At 44.4% G+C, this 23383-nt stretch overlaps 1 protein-coding gene across 25 annotated transcripts in view; it reads left to right on the top strand.

Moving 5' to 3' along the window:
• Positions 1-22881, top strand: part of SRCIN1 (SRC kinase signaling inhibitor 1) — a 321699-nt gene extending 298818 nt beyond the window's left edge. For 16 of the 25 annotated variants that reach the window (XM_083582373.1, XM_083582376.1, XM_083582372.1 and 13 more), the window contains 3 exons: positions 2138-3376; positions 10564-10704; positions 16331-22881. In XM_083582373.1, the coding sequence (XP_083438499.1) occupies positions 2138-3376; positions 10564-10704; positions 16331-16465 (1515 nt within the window). In that variant the 3' untranslated portion in view covers positions 16466-22881. Of the gene's footprint in view, positions 1-2137; positions 3377-10563; positions 13845-16053 lie in introns of those variants that run through there. The other 9 variants (XM_083582364.1, XM_083582367.1, XM_083582363.1 and 6 more) reach the window with 3 other exon arrangements.
• Positions 22882-23383: the final 502 nt, after the last annotated feature.

The raw sequence follows: 23383 nt of genomic DNA on the forward strand, positions 1-23383 counted from the left end.
TTCGAAGGGACAGGTGTATGATTTGCTGGGCCTCCCCCCAAAGAATGCTGGGAAAGTTTGGACTGGGGCGGAACCGGGAGTGCCGATCACTGTTTAGTTGGGGGTAACTCACTTTTTCTGCTTGCGCTATTATTCCGCCTGCACTTCTAGACAAAGGGATTTCCTGATTGCAATGCATGCCACGCCTTTTGGGCGGAGCCTGGGTGCTTGTTCTCACTGCTCGATTCCAAGTGCATGGATCCGGGGGGGGATGAGGGGGCGGAGAATGTCACATTCTTATCTCCCCCAACTACAGTGCTTCCGTTCTGGTGTTATCTGTGGCTTGAGTCACATCCTACGACAGCGGAAAAGTTTTTTTATTACTGTTAGTATGCAATATCTGGAAGAGTTCTGGAGATTTGGTTCGGTGTAGAGCAGCCTTTCTCAACCTGTGGGTCCCCAGACGTTGTTGAACTACAACTCCCATCACCCCTAGCTAGCAAGGCCAGAGCTCAGGGATGATGGGAGTTGTAGTTCAACAACGTCTGGGGAGCCACAGGTTGAGAACCGCTGGTGTAGAGAGTGGGATACTGTTGAGAATTTGCTGATTTCTCTCAAACTGTCTCAGTGGTGCTCCAGGGGGGTTAGAAAACTGGAGGCAGCGATGCCTCTGAATGCCTGTCACTGGAGGCCACAGGAGGGGAGAGTGCTGTTGTGCATGAATCCTGCTTTTGGGTTTCCCACAGGCATCTGGTTGGCCCCTGTGTGAACAGGATGCTGGACTAGATGGGCCATTGGCCTAATTCAGCAGGCTATTCTTATGCCACACCCTCCTCTAGCACAGGATCTTGTGGTTCCCTCCCCACCACCTCAGGCACCTTCAGGAGCTGCAATAAGTAGAGACCCAATGTTGGGTGAGCTGAACTGGCAGCCGATAAAATTACATTGACATGGACTGACAGATGGGTGTGGCTCATGCTCTAGGATCCCATGGGGGAGGACATGTACCTGCAGTTCACATTAGCAGTTGTCCTAGGAGATTTTTATTTATCTTCCCCCTCACTGTTTGTAGCGTGACTGTTGTGCTTGAGCCCTCTGCTCTACAGATAGCTTTCCTGGGTGTGTGCCTGGTCTCTGCTTGTGGTAAGCTGTGGGTTGGATTCTGCGGGCAAAAGTGCTTGTGGGGAGTTGGATTTGCTTTATGTGCAAGGGGTTAGGACACTTGGCTTCTTCATCGCTTCTGACTTTATTTCATTTCTGTGGGCACACCTACTACTTAAGGTTACCAGATTTTTTTCAATGAATCCGGGGACACTTTTCAACTTCCTACTAAATAGATGGATTTTGTCGGGGGACTGATTTGCAAATCCGGGGACTGTCCCTGGAAAACAGGGACATCTGGTAACCTTATACTACATCGTACTACCAGCTTCCTAGGAATCATATTTTTGCAAGAGAAAATAGAGATCCGCAACAGATATTTCTATCATCTATCTATCTATCTATCATCTATCTATCTATCTATCTATCTATCTATCTCTATCATCTATCTATCTATCTCTATCATCTATAAACTACAGTTTCCAGGACTATTTGGGGGAAGCAATCACAGTTAACCTGGAATGATGTTGCATTGTAAATTAGCCATTTGGCTTTGCCTATAAACTATACCTTGAGATGACTGACAGGGTTTTCTTGTTTGGTAGACATCAAGATTTGGGCTGCCAGATTGGCCTTATCACTAAGGCAAGCTGTGGATAACTATCCACAGGTATCAAATTTTGGAATGGTGTTTTGCCAAATATCCTTCATTTGAGTCCGACTTCAACAGATCTTGTGGAGGAAATACCTCCACATTGGTGCCTGAAACATCTGTGATGTTCAGACTAGTTCTTGTGGTGGACCAGCTTTCTCCAATGTGCTGCCTTCCAGATGTCTTGGACTGCAACTCCCATCAGCCTTTGCCAGCATGTCTAGTGTTCAGGGGTGATGGGAATTGCACTTCAAAACAAGAGAGTAGACCAGATGGCCAAATAGGTTGATCCAGGCCCACTATTAAGAACTCATTCGAATATTGAGCCGAGAAGACGGTTGTTAGCTTTTTTTTCATCCAGCAAACTCTCCCGCCTCAATAATTCTTGTCTGAATTTTCCCTTAGGAGTCAGGACTCTCAAAACCTCCATCTGGTTACAATTCCCACCTCCCTCATATTGCCATTTCTGAGTGGGTGTCCAGCTTGACATTTCCTGAATCTCAGCCAGAAGCTGATAAGGGGATATGCAACCCTCGGACCCGTGATCACCAATGCATCAGAGGACAGACAGGAGTCATTGGACGGACTATGGTGGAAACGAGGGAGAGCCCAGAGGTCTTGTTGGGAAAGCTGAAAAAGGATGAAAAGAAGCTGAAAGGAGGCCTGTCCAGTAAGGCCTCAACATGCACTCATTCTCTGCCAGCTAAAGTGAAATCTCGTAGATATCTGCCTGGAACTGGTCTTATTTGTGACACTGATCATGGGGGAGAAGGAGGCTTGGTAGAAAAAACAAAAACTTCACTGGAAGATGAAATTGTTCAACTTGGAGGAGAAGATGCTACATTTGTGAAAGTTTGGGGCAAGCAAGCAAGTAGTCAACAGACAACTGTCCAAGGGACTGGGGCCCATTCAAAAGAAAATGAATCACCTGTTGTCACACTTGACTATAAGACATTTTCTTCACCGACAGAAGGAGGTGACGTGTTCATAGGGTTGGATAAGAGAAGCAACGCTGCAGAATCAAAAAACGAAGAAGCCGATCAGGACACAGAAGATGTTCCAATAGCTTTGAAAGGCCCTGATGTTGCTATTGTACCAATGCAGAGAGGTCATCTGACGGATGCTTCAGAAACGCATTTTCCCTTGCAGCATCCAGAATCCCCTGGGAATAGAGAAGTCATTGGGTATGACGCAGCATCCCTGGCTCCTGTTGGTGCCAGCACAGACAAGGACGAGATAGACACAGGTTTAGAAGACAAGCCAAAGGAAAGCACTTCTCTTGATGACATGACCGTAAGAAGCCGAGAGATTTGCAGAGACACTTACCAAAGGCTGGACAACCTGGAAGAGACCATCAGAGAACTCGAAATGACTATCAGTGAAATTAGCTGCCAGACATCTACTGAGCTTATATTTGCTCAAAATCACATTGGGCCTCTGGGCTCAGAAAATGGCAGAAACGGAGAATGGAAGGTGGGCACGCATGTGCCCAAATGCAGCCATGCTGGATCAGTGGTTGTGCAGCCTGACTGCCATGATTTAAAACAGTATGAAGCAAGCAACAGCACACCCAAGACTTCTCCAACCAGTGCTAAACCTCCTCTGCTGCCCAAACCTCAGTTCCTGTTGAACGACGACCCGCAGGTTCACTTGTTTTAAACATTCCTCTTATTCTGCTGTACCTCTAGATTCCTCCCTGAAAGTCTTCTCTCCTGTCTGTCCTCTCAAGATTCGACCTGCTCTTAAGAGACAAGATGTGAACCATCTTAGGTCTCTGCAAAATTGTAGATTTAAGTGGAATTTCAAGTCCAGTCTCTCTAGGAAGCCAAATGAGATGCCTGCCACTTGCTTGAGCTACTCTTTCTTTCTGGCTATGGTAATGGCATGTCTTAGTCTGATTATTCATTGTTACTTTCTTCATTCTGTTCATGCTAGTTTATTCTTCTTCCTCAACACTGGCACTGAATCTGTCTCTGAAATGTAGGGAAGGCTGTCTCTTAACAGGAACGAAAGTGCAGCACCCCGTTTGCATTTGTCTTTGAGCCATGTGAACCACAAATGCAAACTAGCCGCACAAAGCCTGGTTGTTGAACTGTCATTGCTGCCTCCCAGCCAAGAAACCTTGGGGGGAAAGTGACTTTTTTTTTGGTAAAGGGGTTTCCAGTAGTGGTTCAACAATCAACCTCTCTTCCCATGGAACTCAGGAAATCATAGCTCTGTGAGGGGAATAAGGGTCTCCTAACAACTCTGAGCACTATTTATTTATTTATTGTTTATTTATTTATTCATTGCACTTATATACCACCTTTATCTTCCAAGGATCTCAAGGTGGTGTACATGGTTCTCCTCCTCCCCATTTCATCTTCAGAACAACCCTGTGAAGCAGTTTAAACTGAGAAGTGGCGACTGGGCCAAGGTCACCCAGTGAGCTTCATGGCTGAGTCAGAATTCGAACCGTGTGCTCCCAGGTCCAACACTCTAGCCATTATGCCACACTGGCGCTCTCTCTCGTTTCACAAACCGCAGTACCCAGCATGCTTTGGGGGGAGTGATTACTTTTGAAAGTGGCATGATACTGCTTTAAGGGTACAGTACAGATGGGGCCTCTGGTTAGATTCTTTTTAGTGACTTATGGTTAACCATGAGGCCCTGGAGCACTGCCCTTAAAATGGACTTTAGTGGTGATAATTCACACCCTTGTTAAGTTTCTTTTGCACTGCCATAATGGGCAAATGAGCATCGAGGTTGTTAATTTGGCGACCGCCTCCCAAAACTTAGCAGCAGTTTCAAAACCAGAACTCGTAGGAGTTTAACCTCAGTCTCTTCTAGCCTCAAATTTTTCCAGGAGAATGATGTTGCCCAGGCAATGAGTAAAAGATGGCCATATTAAGCTTAAAAAGAAGCAAAATCTGCATAAGGTGACATTTTGGCAGTTCTGGTATGATCAGCAAGGCTTCCTTGGAAGATCAACCAGGGATATAACGGGAAGACAATCTGCTAGATATCCCAGTCCCAAATTATTTAGGATTTTATACAGCAGCAATTATGTTTTGAAAATGGCTGGGCAGCTGATAGGCCTTGTGACTGTCCTCTCTTCTGCTATTAGTTGACATGCTGTGACATCATGGACTACTCATGAACATCCGAACTGCTTAGAGGGGGAAAGTTTGGTCATAAGATGTTTGTAGTCCCATTTCCCTTGTGATGAAAAAAAAAGTGGGGGTGAGCTGTGTGAAGGGCTTTGATGCACAGAGTGGTAGAGGAGAGAGGCTGTGTACTTTAATAAGCAAGAAACCATGATTAGCAGAGCAAAGTCTGGCAGCACTGGAGGTGCAGGCAAAGTGAGACTATAGGGATCCGGGGGGGGGGATCTGGAAAAGGTGCAAGTCTTGAGAAGGAGTTTGTAGGAGGCTAGGGGCATGCCAGCGGGTGGCGCTGTGGGTTAAACCACAGAGCCTAGGACTTGCCGATTAGAAGGTGAGCGGTTCGAATCCCCGCAACGGGGTGAGCTCCCGTTGCTCGGTCCCAGCTCCTGCCAACCTAGCAGTTCGAAAGCACGTCAAAGTGCAAGTAGATAAATAGGTACCGTTCGCCAGAAGCGGTTTAGTCATGCTGGCCACATGCTCCCTTGGCCAATAAAGCAAGATGAGCGCTGCAACCCCAGAGTCGGTCATGGCTGGACCTAATGGTCAGGGTCCCTTTACCTTTTAGGGGTATGCCTAGATGATCAGAAGAAGAAGATATTGATCCAGGCATGGGGATTAGAGTAGCAGAAGGCCGAGAGATGATAATTAAAAAAAGAGAGGAAATATTTGATTGTACAAAATGTCTGCTCAGGATCTTCAGGATTGAGCTGACTAAATAATCATGATAGTCTATTGTTGTGCCAGGTGATGTACATTCTTAAAAAGAAAATACTCGGCCAATTATTCACCATCTGTTAACACAAGTTACAGAAGGAATAGGGGGAGGGAAAAGAAATTAATCGAAAAAGATATAGATACTTTGACAAGTGCCATGTAATGTAGATGGGCCCTTTAATCAATTGCCGGATGTAAAGACAATTACCAAAATTCAGGAGGGAAAGGTCTCATGAAAGCCTAGCAACACGATGTATGTTATTAAAGAGGCAAAGAATTCCAGCAGTAAGAGGAAGGAAAAGGGAAAGGTGACCTAAATGCCAGAGACACAGATAAGTGGCTTGAGTGGTGAAACAAGGAAAAAGAAGAGAGAACAAGGAATTAAAGACAGTTCGGAAGAAGAAAAGCAGAGGGGAACAATATGAGAAGAAGCATATGAATGCAAGAGGGAAGAAGCAGACAAATCTTGGTAAAGAGATGATGGCAGCAAGGACCTGATGAGATGATGTGCATAGCAAGAGGGAGTGAAGAACAGACGCAAAGAGGACAAGCGTAAGACATCGGAATATATCTCTCAATATAACAAAAAAGAAGTAGGCTTGCATAGAACATCCTCTGCTTTCAGCAGAATGTATTCGTTTGAAATCTAATTAGGGGTTGGATTAAGAATCATGGAGATCGCCATCAAAGCGGCAAGATTCTGTGCATCAGCATGTACTACTAGGAACCGGATGATTAAAGTGCCTTACTAACCAAATAGCCTTCAACAATTCACTCTAGTGTTAAGTGTGAATGTGCATCAATTCACTCACATATCCTAGCCCTTTGCCATGCTGTTAATTCCAGTCTTTCACTGGCCTGGAAACTGTAATTTTGTGTTTCTTTGATTGTAATTTAGTGGCAGGTCCATGATTGTAATAATGAAGATTGATTGGTACTTGTGAACAATTAAAATTCAAGATAACCAAGAGCCTTGGGACTAATAATCACAAATCAAGAGCACAAGCCAGCTGAAGTTAAACACTTCTAATCCAGTTAATGCAATGGGAGAGACAGCCTGCATGATGCTTAGGTCTCTCCTTCCAGTATTAGTGACTTTAAAAAGCTTAAATTTGACTATATCGTGCCCAGAATACTTTCAAATCATTGCCTTTAGAACAGGGATGGTCAACCCACATCCCTCTGGATATTTCTGAATAGCTGAATAGTATACCTGAACGAGCATCTCCACCTCCATCGTTCTACCCGGACACTGAGGTCCAGCACCGAGGGCCTTCTGGCGGTTCCCTCGCTGCGAGAAGCCAAGTTACAGGGAACCAGGCAGAGGGCCTTCTCGGTAGTGTCACCCGCCCTGTGGAACGCCCTCCCACCAGATGTCAAAGAGAAAAATAACTACCAAACTTTTAGAAGACATCTAAAGGCAGCCCTGTTTAGGGAAGCTTTTAATGTTTAATAGGTTACAGTGGTGCCTCGCAAGACGAAATTAATTCGTTCCATGAATTTTTTCGTCTAGCGAATTTTTCGTCTTGCGAAGCACAAAATCCCATAGGAATGCATTGAAAATCAATTAATGCGTTCCTATGGTCAAAAAAAGTCCAAACAAAGCCAAATTTGGTACAACAAGAGTTTATTAAGTGCTCTTTAAAGTCACACATACTGTAAAGGGCATTTCAAAATTCAAACCCAGAATTTTTTTAAAAAAACAGCAGAGTGGCCCAATGGTCACAGAAAATCATAAAAATGCAGGAAAAAAACACAAGCTTCCAGATTCTTGCAAACCCCTCCCCAACTGTTCCCCCAGCCACCCAGCACACAGAAATTCAAATCCAGAATTTTTTTTAAAAAACAGCAGAGTGGCCCAATGGTCACAAAAAATCATAAAAATGCAGAAAAAAAACACACAAGCTTCCAGATTCTTGCAAACCCCTCCCCAACACCAAGTCCTTGAATTCCAAACACCCCAACCCAAAATCCAAAACCCCCCAAAAAAGTTTTAAAAGCTTAACTTACCAAATGGCTGCAAAAGAAGTTTTGGAAAAGCTTCAAAAATCACCAAAGTCTTTAAAAACCTCAAAAAAGGCTACTATGTACACTGCGTTCTATGAGTTGCTCCTCGAAGTCAAGTCGCAACTGTATTAACGGTGTTAAGAAAAAGGAAACAAACTTGCAAGACGTTTTCGTCTTGCGAAGCAAGCCCATAGGGAAATTCGTCTTGCGAAGCAGCTCAAAAAACGGAAAACCCTTTCGTCTAGCGAGTTTTCCGTCTTGCGAGGCATTCGTCTTGCGGGGCACCACTGTATTGTATTTTAGTGTTTTGTTGGAAGCCGCTCAGAGTGGCTGGGGAGGCCCAGCCAGATGGGCGGGGTATAAATAATAATAATATATTATTATTATTATTATTATTATTATTATTATTATTATTATTATTATAGCTCCAATCAGCCTGGCCAACAGACAGGAATGATGGGAGTTGTAATTCAGCAACATCTGGAGGAATACAAGGTAGCTTCGGAAGCTGTTGGCCAAATCCAGAAAATGTAAAATTTGCATGTTTTAACAGGGCTTTGCGCTACTGGATGTACAAAAGTCTGCTGCCAGGTAACTGCCCTCAAACTTTTGCAGGTGCAAACAGTATTGAAGGTGGGACCGCGTATAGCTGTCCTGATGCCATAATGAGCACAAATCATCATGAATGTACAATAAAAAGGACATATAGAAGGGCTCCTACAGCCAGACTTTATTGCGCATTACTTCTGCTTTGTTTGTCGGGTGGTTATACAACAACCAGCGTTCATCCTGCATTCATCCCGATTCACTTAGTGGGATGCTTACACATTTTCCTGTTAACCATTCGTTCATCCCACACTTCTCAATGTGTTTCTCCATCACTTTCTAACCTGCAAAAAAGTCTGCTTTCTTTTTCTTTTTTTAAGTGGATTAGTTGTGCTAGGGCAACAGAGTGCTTTAATCCACTTTAAATCTGCAAGCCTAAAGCTCAGGTATGTGATTGAATAGCTTCCGCAAAATCCCAAAATAGTTGGGGGGTGCCCTTGTTTGTATTACCCATTATGCAGGGCTGGCCCTGCCTTCCCAGGACATGTGGTGGTACTGATGAAGGCAAGAACCCATTTCTCATTCGGGATGTCAGTGCATCCCACAAAACAGGAGCAGAAATGGTCAATGTTCGCTTGTTCACACCCTGTCCAGAATGAAAATCAATCTGGCAAATACGATCAGTATTTGCTGCTGCTGTTGTTGTTGCTTTCAGTCTGCAAATGTAATTAATCATAGCCCTGTCCTGCCCGCTTTACATTGTGTTTATTTTGCATTGAAATGCATGGGGTAGAATAATGTAATTGCAACGTAATTTATACAATTAAAGTATGTAAGCTACATAATATCACCGCAGCCGACAGCGAGGTGAATAGCATAGTTTGCTATGGAAGGTGAAAGGCAGTGGAACAGAAGCACTGCTGCTTGCGACTTTTGCAGAGTAGAATTGAAAACAATGCCTTCTTGCATCCCTGTATCTGAATGGTGCAGCAAGACTTTTCAAAATGTTGTACATAACTGAAAAGGGCTCATCTGGGCTCTCCTTCAAGCAGCATATCTTGAGTTGGCATTGAGCTTCCAAGTTAGCTTACTTCAGGATTTTGGGGGGGGGGATGGGGGAAAGCCATTCCACTTCCTTCCAGACTTGAACGGCCATATAATAATGTTCTGACACCTCTTATTGGAATCCTTTACTAAAGCTTTGTCTGATATTGGTATTGCTTTGGTATTGCTTTAAATTGTTCGTCATGGACTCTATTGCCGCTTGGTTTTCGGTATATATTTACAACTAGTTGGTTCAGGCCTCTAACGTGGGGGTGAGGTGTGGTTAACTGATTTTATTATTAAGCACAGCTGGTCTGTGGGTTGCGACCAGGTTCCCTATATGGATTGCATGTGCTGGGTCAGGCCAAATGTGTGGAGAAATCAGTATGCTAAAAATAAAACCCTTTCCCATTCTTCCTTTACTTTTGGCTATTCAGCTCTCTGGTTTAGACCCTTCTCTAACCCTTCATCCAGTGCTTTCTGCTCCCTGAACCTCTAATGAATTTCCAGGCTAGCAAAGAAAAGGGGGGCAAGAAGATCAAATGGGTAATTAACCCCCAATTTCTATTGTGCTTTGATTGTGATTGTGTAAGACTGTTGTTCTGTAATTTTGTAGGTCTATAGCAGCAACAAATAATTCTTTTTCTGTCGGGGAAAGGAGCTCCGTAGCTATGACATATATATTGGGACATGGGTGGCGCTGTTGTCTAAACCACTGGGCCTCTTGAGCTTGCTGATCTGAAGGTGGGCGGTTCGAATCCCCGCGACGGGGTGAGCTCCCATTGCTCTGTCCCAGCTCCTGCCAACCTAGCAGTTTGAAAGCGTGCCAGTGCAAGTAGATAAATAGGTACCGCTGCAGTGGGAAGGTAAATGGCATTTCCGTGCGCTCTTGCACTTGTCACGGTCCTTCGTACGCCAGTAGCAGTTTAGTCATGCTTGCTACATGACCCCATAGTTGCCTTTGACTGGACTTAACCATTCAGGGGTCCTTTACCTTTACCTTATATTCAGTGCGAGGATATTTTGTTTGCCTTCAAAAGTTCTTGTGGTTTGTAGCAGAGCTTGGAGACATGTGTACAATATACATTGAGCAGGCTAGATAGCAAGAGAACCCTGGCAAGAGGTAAACAGCCCTTTCATCTCCTCCATAGAAGCAGCACTATGTGTCAAAATTCTCCTGAAGATAGGTTTTTCCTAAGTGGTTGAACGTTTGTGAACGTTCCATGACACCATGGCAGGTCAGCCAATGGGAGTGAAGGGAGATGCGTTTGGCAGCAGTAGCAGAGCTGGTGGCAAGCCCTTAACCTGTTGCCAACTTAAGCCTTGCTCCTTAGCATCTCTCCAAAGTCATCCTTTCCTCTGTTCTCCCTCCAGAGCGGCGGTGGCGTCTCGATCCCTGCCATGAAGATGGTCAATCCTGCATCACGGCTGAAGCAAACCCAGCAAGGCAGCCCCGACAAGAGCAAGCACATAAAGCAACGCATGGAATACATGCGCATCCAGGGACAACAACAGGTAGTCTATCTGTAGGCAGCCACACCACTCTGTTATGGGAGCACTGGGGTGGAGGCAGGTTGAGTTAGGATCCCTTTGTTTTTGCCTTTGAGTGGAGGTGAGTGGTGGAGGTGAGTGGTGAGTTGGCAAAGGATTGTTGATCCGGAGTCAGGGGCAGGTATATTTGCATAACCTTGAACACAAATTCCTAATGCCCGTTGGAAGCGATTTTAGAAATTACGGCTGGGAATTTCTGTCAGAAGATGCACCTACTTGTGACATGGCAGTGAATGTAGAGAGAGATGGGGAGCTACTTTCCACAAGCATACGTCAGAAGCTGGAGCCAAACCCAGCAAAAATTGTATGTTGTGAGGTCCAGATAGGACTCCCGTCTCCCTCAAACCTAAACCTAAGTCCTCTGTCGCTAAAGTTCCATGTTCTTGTTACTTCCTCAAGAATCTCCTGAATTCCAGATAACATCAACTGGAACCCACCCCCTTGATTTGGTTAAGAATTCCCCTGCCCAGTTATGTCTCTGTAAGGCTGAGCTTTGCTTCGTTTAGGGTGGGCAAGTAGTTTTTATTTCCTGTGCTGTGCTATCAATATGGCAGTGTTTTGAAAAGAAGAAGGAAAATGCTTACTTGTGAAGGCGCAACCCAACAAATTGCCAGAGGCCCTCTTCCCTGCCAGGAAAGGCAGTGGTATCGGTTGTGAGATGTGATCGAATCCATGTTCACCCCCCCCCCCAGCATTTCACAACATGTCCATGTGTGTATGCCCCAACTCCTTTCCTGCCCATGGCACACACAGAGAAGTGTTGCATATTTAGCAGAGAAAAGACAAGAGAGGGTGCCTTGTGGGGAGGGGAAAGAAGAAGAAAATTATATCAGATCGCTTGACCGTGTTTGAATGGAAACCCAAAGCATCCTGCTATGCCGACATAAGAGTTCCAATGTTTATGTGGGGCTCACTTGCCTCGTTGGCTTCAGCTGTGGGGAGGGAAAGGAGAGCTTCATGTGTATGCAAAGCTGCCCACACCATTGAAATGAATGGGGCTGTTTTCACGTCCAGTATCTCCACATGCATGGTAGGAGTTCATAAGAGGCTCCAGACAGGAATAAGGGATTCTCGAGAGAATAGGATAAAAGACACACCTCTATATTATTAACAGAGTCCTCTTGAAAAGTGGAAGCGACCCCCTCCAGCCACCCGCAAGCCAAAGCCAAATGCCATTAGGCTTTATTTACCCATCTTGACGTCCTTATAAAAAAAACAACAGTTGGCACAGTTGGTTACAAGAAGGGTTAGGTTGGTGTCAACAGCTCTGTGGAAGATTTATTGGCTGGAAGATGATTAAGGAGCGGAATGCTTGAGCAGTTGCAAAAGATGAACAACTATTACTTTGAGAAATTAGGTTTTTCAGTGTGGCAGTAAGGTGCTATCTTGGCAAATAATAATAATAATAAATTCATCCCAATAAACACCATGTACTGTCAAATGTATGCTCAATTTTAAAACATAAGTATAGTTTATATAAATTATTGCTGGATTTTTAAAATAAGATATATATTGACAGACGTATTGGGATTTTTTCGGAGTAACTGCTTGCCAAAACGGATGCATTGGCCCAGAACCCACATATGCTTTTGCAATCGTTATGTGAACCAAATGAACAAAGAAGTTAAGGGTGGGGTGGAGACATAACAATAACCATTAATTTATTTAAAAATATTTATATAACACTTTTTACATAGTATTCTAAATCAGTGTAGAGCATAATTAAAACAATACCTCACACACCATTTGAATGGCAATGCCCATCAACTTTGGTGAGGGGCTGGCCCCCTCAAATATTTTATTGGGGGGGGCAAAGGGACCTCAGCCCCTAGGAGTTGGCTCCCATGCCAGAGCATGGATCACAGCAACCAAGCTGTTTAGGAAAGGCCACAGTGGGCAAACCAGCTGAAACTAGAAGCAGGCACTCCTGACCGCTGAAGTTGCCTGAGGCTTTTAATCTCAGGGCTGTGGGTTTGAGCCCCACATTGGGCTAAAGACGAACATCATGGTTCCGTCGAACTCTAAAGTCTGTGATTCTAGGCTTAGATAATTTTTATTATGGTCAAAGACCATCTCACATAACATAACATAACACAATAAAAACAGCGTTCATAAAGATAAAATATACAATTGAAGCAGATTGCAGCAATAGCTCATGAGTTAAAATTGAGATATATACGTACACCCGTACAGCTGAGATTTGGGCTACCATTAAAAATTGACCCTGAGGCACCCCAAAGGGCGACTTCAGCATTTCCCTAGTAAGCTATTTTATTCTAGAGGATGATCTGTGCCTACAAATCTGGGCGCAGAATCTGGCTACCAGCCAGGTTGCCTTATGATCTTTGCCTAAGAGGAGAGAATTAAGTTTAGACTTGTCTGAAAGATCGGCGAGCCTCTTCAGCAAAGGATCAGTGGTGATTCTAGGCTTACAATATACTCCATACATACTTGGGAAACAAGAAATAATTTTTTAAAAAAGTTTATAAAAGCTATAATCCTTTAAAACCATTAGAAATGTGAACACACTGGAGAAAAACTCAAAAGTAAAGCACAAGGGCAAGTTGGTTCCCAACCCCCCATTTTACTGCATGCACCACTTTTCAACCAGACTTCAAAATCAGTTTTCAAAAGATTATTACAACAATCATCATTTTTTAAAAATATGTTGGAATAACATTGAAAGACAGTTTTATATCTAACTGCTTGTACTGTTTGTAGAGCATCAAACCGCTTGTTTGATATCTATGCCTTTGCAACTGTCATTATCAGAATTCCTTTGTATTAATGTTGTTGTTATTATTATTATTATTCAAAGTCCTTCACACTGTTAAGCACCTTTATGTTCAAATCTATCAGAGGCACATTCCAGTGAAACAGCTCTCTGTTTTGCAACAACAACAGAGTCTTATGGTACCTTAAAGTCCTTGCAGGGCAGTCCTGTTGATGTCTACTCAGAAGCACATCTCATTGATATCAAAAAGACATTCTTCCAGGTAACTGAGTACAGGACTGCAGCCTTGCCAATTGCCTGTGATGTAAGCTTTGGTGCACTAGATGCTTCTTGTTTTCCAAAGCTTATGCTGCAATAAATTGCTTACTCTAAAGTGCCATGAGGCTAGGTTGTTTTTATCAGACTCGGCACATGTTTAACTTGTGCCCTGCTGTGTCTCAACCGTAGGTAACCGGCCATTTACTATAACTGTACTTTACATAAGTAAATACAGGTGTGTGCATTGGGCAGTGGCAGTCCCCTGTTCCCCATGGAAACCCTTTTCACCATTTCCTGTCCCCACCCCCTGCCCCCTGATATGCCCCATGTGCATTTGCATTGGTTGGGGTCTTAATGGTTAGGCCAGTATGGTTCAGCTGGGTTCACACACTTCTGTGTTCTTGTCGACGCTATAACAGTGCGCCCAGTGGCTGGCCAACTTTCTGAGGCCACAAAGCAAGGTAACAACTGCCACTTTTTCATCCCTTAAACCACAACGACATCTCTACCTGTTCCTCTCTCCTTCCCTTTGTTTCTCAAGCCTTGACTTGACCCCCTTCCACACAAATCTCGTTATTCTTCCCTCCCCTTTCACTTCCCGAGCGCATCTGATATGCTAGCCCATCTCCCAGAATTCCCTGCTGCTCCTGGCTTTTTTATTTTTTTTATTTTTGTCATGCCAGATCTGTATGACGAATGGCAAAGACCATGAACCCTTTCCCACGTCCTGTCTGCCTGTCTGCAGGGCCCTTTGGTTTTCCTCATTCTGTGGCACATATGCACACACAGAGGACCACCCCCTCCTCTCCACAAGTGTGGGGGGAGTGGATGTCTGGCTGTGAGCATGTCTTCCCACCCTGTGGCTTTCCGGTCTATTTTGAAGCACGCTTTGTGAGCAAAATGGGACTGTCACTGAATAAATGAATAAAATGCAAACCCTACTTCCTGCACAACTCCCTTCCCCCTAAGTCTCTGCATCCTGATACTAACCGCAGTCTGTACCCCCTTTGCCACAAAGCAGAGGTGCTGTTTGCTTAAGTGGTAAGCCATGGAACATTTCTCAGGGTACGCCTTCCCCGATAATATTTTCATGAGCCGGTTGCGCATTTGCTTTGCATCTGCATGCAAGGGTGCTGAAGGACCACGCATGCCTCGTGCAACTAGAGCTGAAGTTGGGTTTGAGATGGCAGGAGCGAGCTGTTGGGAACTTCCTATGACAAAGTATGCAGTACTTTGCGATTCTTCTTCTGGATCCCCTTTGCATCAAAATGGCAGCCAGTGGGAGGTGAGCACACAATTGGCATGACCGGCAGTTTTAGAACCCACAAGGGAGGTTAGTTCGGCTATAAAAAATTTCCTCCACCGTGGAATGTGCTTGGAGGAGCATGCATGAAGGATTGTGGAACCTTCATTCTTGGAGGTCTTTTACAAGCAGGTTGGAGTAATATCCGCTTCAATTAATTGTGATTACCTATATCTGTGAGAATGGAGACTTTTTTAAGGTTACTTCTAGTCATATATCTATCCCTAGAATGGATGGGTGTTAGGGTATGGGTTCCTCCTGCTGCATTGGACTTTAACCATTAGTTTCCTTATAGTTCATTGGTCTTGGGTTCTTTCACAAAGAGCAACAGGCAGGCAACTAGATTCCTGCCTGTTCCCGCTCACCAATCTTTTGTGCAAAACCCATAAGGATTTTCCAACTTTCATGTGTATTCCTTTGTGGAGGAAAACAGTGGTGATGGAGCCATAGGCAGGGACTCTGGGATTCAAGAATTGCCCACTTCTAAAACCTTTTCTTAAAATAACCACGAGGAGAAGAAAGCCCGCTCGCTCAGATTGGCTTTAGGCTGTATTTTATTTTCACATGTCTTTCACAATTTGTTCCTTCCCTTCTGCCACCCCACCCCACCCCCATGTCAACTATGAGGGATACATACTTAACAAGATTTATCCATCCCAGTCCAAATTCTGGCCTGCTAGCTACGGATGGAGTGTACAACAAAATGGTACCCATAGGTGAACAATAAAACGAATAGATGTTTTGAGGCTACCTCTGATAAACAGCACCTCTGTAGTAAACTGCACTCTGCCCCTACCCTCCCTTCCTCACCCCAGCTAAATGAATATTGTTGTTGTTCTAACATGGTGTCCATGGCCACAAACTAACATTTCAATTCTTGTCCCTTCCCCATCCCCTTCCCCATCTCCCCCTTCCGTTGCCTGCCTACGTATTCGTCCCATCTCCCTGCTCTGTCTCTTTTTTGGCCTTCTTTTGTCTCCTCCGCTTCCTCTCGCAATCACTCCTTCCCTTCGTCCAGTAAACCTGTAGAAACCAGCTCATCTCGTGCTCTGTTTTTGTCCAACGGACCTTTTGCCTCAGGCCTGGCCAATGCTGCTTGTTTCTGATAGAAATTTTTCCTAACTTAGTTCCCACTCTTGTCTCTTTCTCTCTATCTCACTTTCTTTTGCACTTTCTTTCTGTCTCGCAATCCTTTGAGAAGAAAATGTTTGGTTCTCCCCCTCCCCAACCCCAACACACCTTCCTTCTCCTCCCTCCTCCTTCTTCTTTTCCCTGAATCTTGCTTTTCTTTCTAGGCCGCTAGATCAACCAAGGACCCTAACACGATGAATGAGACTTCAAGCCCAGTCTCAGAAAAGCCTACTTCAAGCAGGACCTCCATCCCAGTACTGACTTCCTTTGGGTCACGGAACTCCTCCATTTCATTCTAAAAGCTCCTCTGCCAACTTCTCCTTTGGTTGTTTCCTAACCTACTGCTACTGGGGGACTGGGGAGTGCTTGCTGTCTTTCTTTGTGATTTCCTCCTCCCCAGGTCTCACTGAGGCACCTAGAAAAGTCCCTCCCCTCAGGCGTTTCAAAATGTTCCTTCAGAAATGGCCGCCCTGCGGTTCTCATTTCCTCCTACAAAATGGCCAGCCTTGGGACTTGGTTCTTGCTCCCCACAGGGCCGCCGACCAATATCCAGAATGGCCAATTTAGTTTGCTCTCTTGTCTTCTTCCCCCAAATTGGCCAACCTATTTATTCTTTTCCTCCCCTCTTGCTACAATATGGCTGCCCATCTGTTTTCTGTTTCCCCTCAGATCTCCCAACCCCTTCCTTTGCCCCACTCCCCATCCATCCCAAACTTAACTTTTCTACTCTGGCAACAACTTAGCGTTGTTCATGTATAAAGAACAATTAAGAATTATTTTTATTTATATTTTTGCCAGTTGTCACAGCCTGCAAGCAACGACGACACTGCTCAGTGCCAGTCTTCGTTATTCCTTTATGAGGGGGTGGGAGAAAGGGGGCAGAATCACTACAGAGGCTTATAAAAGGGGAGGGGAGCAACCAATTTTTGAAGATGCCTCAGAATCCCATTGACATTTGCTGCTATTCAACTTTCCTTACATTTAAGAAGAGAGAGAAAAAAAGTTGTAATTAATTGATTAACGTGGATCCTTGTAGGTGTGTGCTGAGTCATTCATGAATCAACAGTGTTTTGAATTTGGGGCATGTGTATGCTTCCATTTTGTGGGATTCTGTTGTTTACTTGCTGTATCAAAGACTGTTCTGGAAAGTGGGGCGGAACTTGTGTGTATGCGTGCGCATCGCAAACCGAAATATCTGTGTGTGGTGTTGTGTATTTTTTTTCTTTCTTTCTTCCAAGCCATTGGATTAAATTTGGAAGAAAAGCAAAGATTTGGGCGGGGGCGAAGCACTGAATTTTGAGCCTGTAATAATGCTCCCCCTGCCCCCTCACAATCTTCTCAACCATGCAGAAGCAACGTACTGTTAAGAAAGGGGAAAGGAGACTGTTATAAGAAGGGGCACAGAGCCAAAGCAGGCAGCAGAACGATGTTGAGAACAGGGTCCGGAAACAGAAAAGTCCAGCTTCCTATGGAATTAATCAACATAATGTAGCACTTTAAATGTCCGTTGAGTTACTATATATGTGAGATGGGGGGAAAGAGCCCTCAAAACGTGTGGAATACCAAATAGAGGAGGCAGGTTTCAGGGAGACCACGGTGTCAGGGTATCAAAGAAACTGGGCGGTGAAGGAGAGTTTGGGGAGAATTTGGAGAAGGCTGAAGGAGGTGAAGTTAGGCCCTTTTCTAAGCACGAGGTTTTGGTGGGCAAAAGACAGTGGAGGCAGGTGAACAGGCGACTCTCCTTTGCTCAGTTCCTGCAAAGGTTCCTCCTAGGATGGACTGTGGAGCTTTGCTGGAAAAAGAAAAGCACTGCGTAGCCAGGATGGCTGGCATGGGCAGAAATTACACCCAACCGCCTGTGGAGCTTCTTCCAGGCCAGGAGATGGCAGGGCTGGAGAGCGAAACAAAGGACTGTTGGGAAAGTCCTTTGTTTCAGTGGGGTTTGCACAGGAGAATCCCCCATTGGATTGTGCCCCCAAATAAGACTGGCACAGAGGGGGTTCTTTAGAAGGCTTAGTCCTGCCAATGGGGTGATTGGCCACGAAGCTCAAGTTTATACCTCTGGGGACCTTTCTCTTGGGCTTGTAAAGTGGGGACAAACAGCTTTGGGCGAAAGGTTCGGTGGGTTATTAGAGCTGTGTTTATTCTCGATCTGCGAGAGGTGGAAGCTTTTGTTTTCCCCCTGAAAGGTTGCGCGTGGCATTTGGGCTGCGGGAAGCACAGCGAGGAGTTGAAAAAGGATAATGATGACAGCACAAGGAGGGAGATACAAGTGAGGCATGGGGATGTGGGGGGAGGAAAGGATGTCGTATGTCAACAGCTGAGTCGCAAAGGCAGAACGTGAAACACTGTCGGGGCCAGCGAGAAAGACGGGGAGAGTTTGTAGCCGTGGAGGCTTTCTTCAGCTAAAAGTACAATGCGTAGGTGTGTGTTCGGAATGGCAGTCCGGGGTGGGAGGATGTTCCTTGCAAGGTCATCCTGCACAAGAGTCATTGAATGAACAGGAAACACCCTTCGCCAGCTTGGTGCCCATCCGATGTATTGCACTACAACTCCCATCAGCCCCAGCCAGTGCGTGCCGATGGGAGTTGTATTCCAAAACAGCCACAGCTCGCCAGGCTGGAGCAGGTTGGTTGGCCTAAAACGTTAAGCACAGGCAGAAAATGAAGAAATTTATTAATGTGGCATGGGTGCACATGTAAAAACGTACCTCTACATGTATAGCAAAATGGCGTGCTACTGTAAAAAGTGAAAGAAAAGAAATGAGTCTGTATGCAACATAATACAAGATGTAATCACTCCTTGTTTTGTTGACTAGCTCGTCCTTTTTAATTCTATTATTCTCAGAATATTTTGGTGGGGGGGAACGCTGCGGGGAATTGGTTTTTTATGGTTTTTCTTCTTTTCTTTTTCTTTTTTGTAAATCAATCATTTTTGTATAAAGATTTTAAGAGAGCCTTTTTTTGAATAACAAAGTTTTAAAAAAAGTCAAAAAAATCAAATATGTAACAACAAACAGCAACAAACAACAGTCCATAAATGCAATTTCTTAGGATTGCAGCAAACAAACATGGAAGAAAAAAAAGCAACCTCTTTACATTTAAGTGAAGTGTCTTAACATTTTATATATTTGTTTTAAGAAATATATTTACATATTATATATATATAATATACGTAATATAAATATATATATATAAATACTGAGGAAAAAAGAAAAGAAAATCCTTGTTGTGTCTAGTATATTTAGGGGGGGAGGAAGAATGGTGTGTGTTTTTTCCCCTGATTAAATTATGTATCTAGCTCTTTGTACTTTTAGAAACTATCAAAGGTGGCTGGGGTGATGATGATGGTGCAAAATAGAGCTAGAGGCCACGATCCACAGGGAAGCGTTTTGCTCTTGGGCAGCTCCAATCCCGTCTATGGGGCTCAGGCCAGAGTCGTTCCCTGCTGGGCTGGGCCTTTCAGAGTTTAGAAACCCTTCCGCAAAGCTAACATTCCATCTCTGGGGCTTGCTATTGTTTGTTTCCAATTGTCTGTTACTTTCATATTCCCTCTCTATGTCCATCACTGGCACGAATGGAGCCGGCAATGTCCACTATCCCATTGCATCTTTCTTCGTGAGAATTCTCTTGTTTTGCAGCCCACAGGGACCAAGGCCTGACAGAGCAGGGGAGGGCAGGCAGGGTTTTGAGCCACTGACCAGGGGCTTTAAAGGCATGTCCGCTTCAGAACTGGCTTCCCCACCCCAGTAGGGTGGCCTACTCTACACAGTGTTGGGAGGAGTCCTCTACTTACAGGGCAGTTGCATCCAAGTTGGGTTTAAAGGTAAAGAATCCTTGCAAGGGAGAGCGAGCAGGCGCCTAAAAGTTGCCCATCTTCAGTCGCTGCCTGGAGAGGAGAGCGGAGACAGAGCGGGCCACCTGGTCACCGACTTCCCCATCATGGTGAGATGCTTTGCATTTCTATTTGAAATTATAACAGCTGTTTCTAAATTTATATCTACACATGCACATTTTTGTGAAAACCCGTCTCCCCTTTTGCGTGAATGCATTTCCTCCTTTCTGGCAATGTGTGAGTTGCCTTGGGAATTGTTGTGTTGGCGTTTGCCTCGAGGGTTTATAGGCCTTTCCCCTCCCCAGGGAACCCTGTTCTGTGAGACAGGGTAGGGATCTTTCATGCAGAATTCTTAGCAGCTCAGCAAACTATCTTTTATAGGATTTTGGGGAGGACTCCGTGGCAGTTAAAGAGGTAGAAAAACGTGGTAGAATTGCCCTTACAATGTCTGTTCTGTGAGGCTTCAGAAGAGAAGGGATGCTTGTTTAAGACACACACACAGACATGATTCTGGGGTAAGACCAATTTCCAAATAGCTATGCACTCACATAATAAGGAGTAGCTTGAGGTGGCCAAACACCTCTTAGGCAGACTTCCTCAGTCTGGTTCTTGCCAGATATTTCAGACTACACCTTCCAACACAGCCATGCTGGCTGGGGCTGGTGGAAGTTGTAGTCCAAAATGTCTGGAGAGTGGCATATGAAGGAGAGGCTGTAATAAGTAAACAGCCATTTCATCTGCAGAACAGGTACACGGGGTCAGAATCCAAGGGACTGGGAGAAAAACGATCAATCGCTTTAGTTCAACTGGAGATACACTTCACAGCCAGGGATGCATTGGAGGCAATGCTAGTTCTGCAGAGTTGCAAAATCTAAAGCACAGGGTTTTAGAGCACAGACGGTACTTTAGGGTTGAGAGCCTTTACAGCATAGGATCACTCAGACTCTGCTACAGTTAATCTGGATTAAGAGTCATCATCTGCCGGCTCTGGCTTATTTACTCACACTCAATAATGTGGATGTAGAAACCCCAGTTAACCCATCAGCATGCACTGGAAGGAGAGGGAAATTCAGCATTTTCTCTGCTCACTTAACCGCAGCTGCTGTGACTAAGGGATGAGTGGATTTCCCCTCATTTCAGTCCGTTCTTGCTCCACGGGTTCTCTGCACTCCTGCCTTATGCTCCACGTCTCTTCAGATTTAATCTGGAGAATTTCTGTAATTTATTTTGGGCGGCGCATGCTCATCTTGCTGCTGGGAATTCCTTTTTGTGCTTTTAGGCAATGCACATAATCACCAGGACACAAGGAAAAGCAGACTCAGATTGAAAGTGATAGGGAGCCAATACAGCCCTCATCCGCTATGTCTACACACATGGTCCTAGCATGAATCAAAATCCCTACCCAACACATACTTAAGTGCTGAGTAAGAGTGAGTACTAAAGGGTAGAAAAAAATACAAACTTTGTTAATGAGTACCCAATTTACAGAAGAACAGTGGAAAATGTTCCCCCACATTTTGCCCACAATGCACAGAGGCTGTAACTGCCCAGTTGATGTTAAGTGTTAGCGTTTGTTAGATCCCTGCTCTGTTGATGTGGAAAAGGGAGAGAGAATGCTGTTTTTCTGGTAATAGCTTTTACAGTCATTCTGAATGCACTCTTTTCACCTTCTTTAGCCTTACCAGGTCTTGGATTATCTGATGATGCAGCCTTGCCAAAGCTCAGTTGGGGCTGCACTTGATCACAAAGGGGTTGTATCCAGCAAAGTTATCATGTTAACGCAGGTGTGGGGAATCTCTCCCCCCCCCCATGTTACTGAACCCCAGCTCCTATCAACCCAGGCTATGGGAGTTGGAGTTTAGCAATGTGCGGGGAAACCAAATGTTCCCATTAACTCCACTAGCACAAGAACAACTGATTGTTCAATTGGGTTTCCTCTCCCCCTCTTCCAGTGCCTCCCCCCACAAATCTGTTCTGGAGTTTTCCCCGACCCTCTGGAGCAGATTGGGGGAGGAGCTTAGGAGATATTCAGGGAGAAGAGAGGGAGAGGAAATCGCGCTGGACTGGTGGGATGACTTTGTTGGGCACAGCCCTAGGATCCATGCAGACCTCCTTGGAGAACCCATTGTTTTGTCCTCTGAGCAAGGGAAGATGCGTGTTGCTATGCCTGTGCGCATAGTGATGTGCAGACTACCATATGCAGGGAATGGCGCATACATGGGCACGGGCTAGCCTTATCGCGTGGTAAGGTGGTGATAGCCTTTTGTCCCTAATAAGAGTGGCAGTGAGAGACAGACAGAGCACCATTAAAGTGAAGAGATGCTATCCTGCTCATTTGAAGCAAGCCTTGTGCAGGGAAATGCTTTCCCACTTCGATGAATATTTGGAGGGGGCGGCGGGAAATCATCTTGATTTTCTGCCTTATCAGCAAAAAGTGTTTTGCATCGCTCTAGGCTTGCAACATGGACCCACTGTCACAAATCAAAGACCAATGAAAAATACGACAAAAAAGGGACAATGTTAGGGAGACAGTGGTTTCATGAACCCATTCCCTTTTAAGTTCCATCCATTTTCCTTGTCTGAAGCACATTTGTCCTTTCATTGTGTGTTGCTGCACTTGGGAGTGTGTGAGTGTGAGTGTCACTGTCATGGCATCATCCAACTGCTGTGTGAGCAACAATTGTGCCACAATTTTTATTTTTTGAAAAAGGTTTTGAACTTTTTTTTTTTCAAATGCGTAAATTATAAAGCACCAAACTATGCATGTATTATTGAGTGAGTGAGTGTGTCTGTGTGTGTGTGTTTTGGGGGGAAAGCAATCACCACTGCATGCCACAAGCCTCGCTTTACTTGTCTGGTAGTTGTTTTCAGATTATTATTTTTTAAAGAAAAAAATAATAAGAAAGGGTTTTTTAATAAATATATATATATATATATATATATATATATATATATATATATATATATATAAATTAAAAAGAGAGCAAAACCTTTAGGCACTGTGTAGGGAGGACTGATGATGATGTTGTGTGTCTCTTCGCATGGATTTTATTGTGAACTGATTTTTTTAAAGAAAACAAAAACCAACGCTATAAATGACACTACACCAAAACTGGTTATAAAAGAAAGCAACAGTTCTAAAAATCTGTAACTTTTGTAAATCTTTTTGCTGCTATCTGTAGGTAGAGTTCTATGTATAAATTCTATGGATGCCATGTTTTCTTCTGTGAACAATGTGATCATTGTTAGTCAAAAATTCCAAATGAAGGAAGGTTGCTTTTTTTAATTTTCCCCTTTTTTGTTTTGTTTCCTATCAGAGTGTCTGACTTTAATAAAATACTCTCCCCCCCCCTTTTCCGTGACACTTCTTTTCTTAAGGCTTT

This window comes from Podarcis filfolensis (genome assembly GCF_964270895.1).
Source record: "Podarcis filfolensis genome assembly, chromosome: 13".
Taxonomy (NCBI): Eukaryota; Metazoa; Chordata; class Lepidosauria; order Squamata; family Lacertidae; genus Podarcis; species Podarcis filfolensis.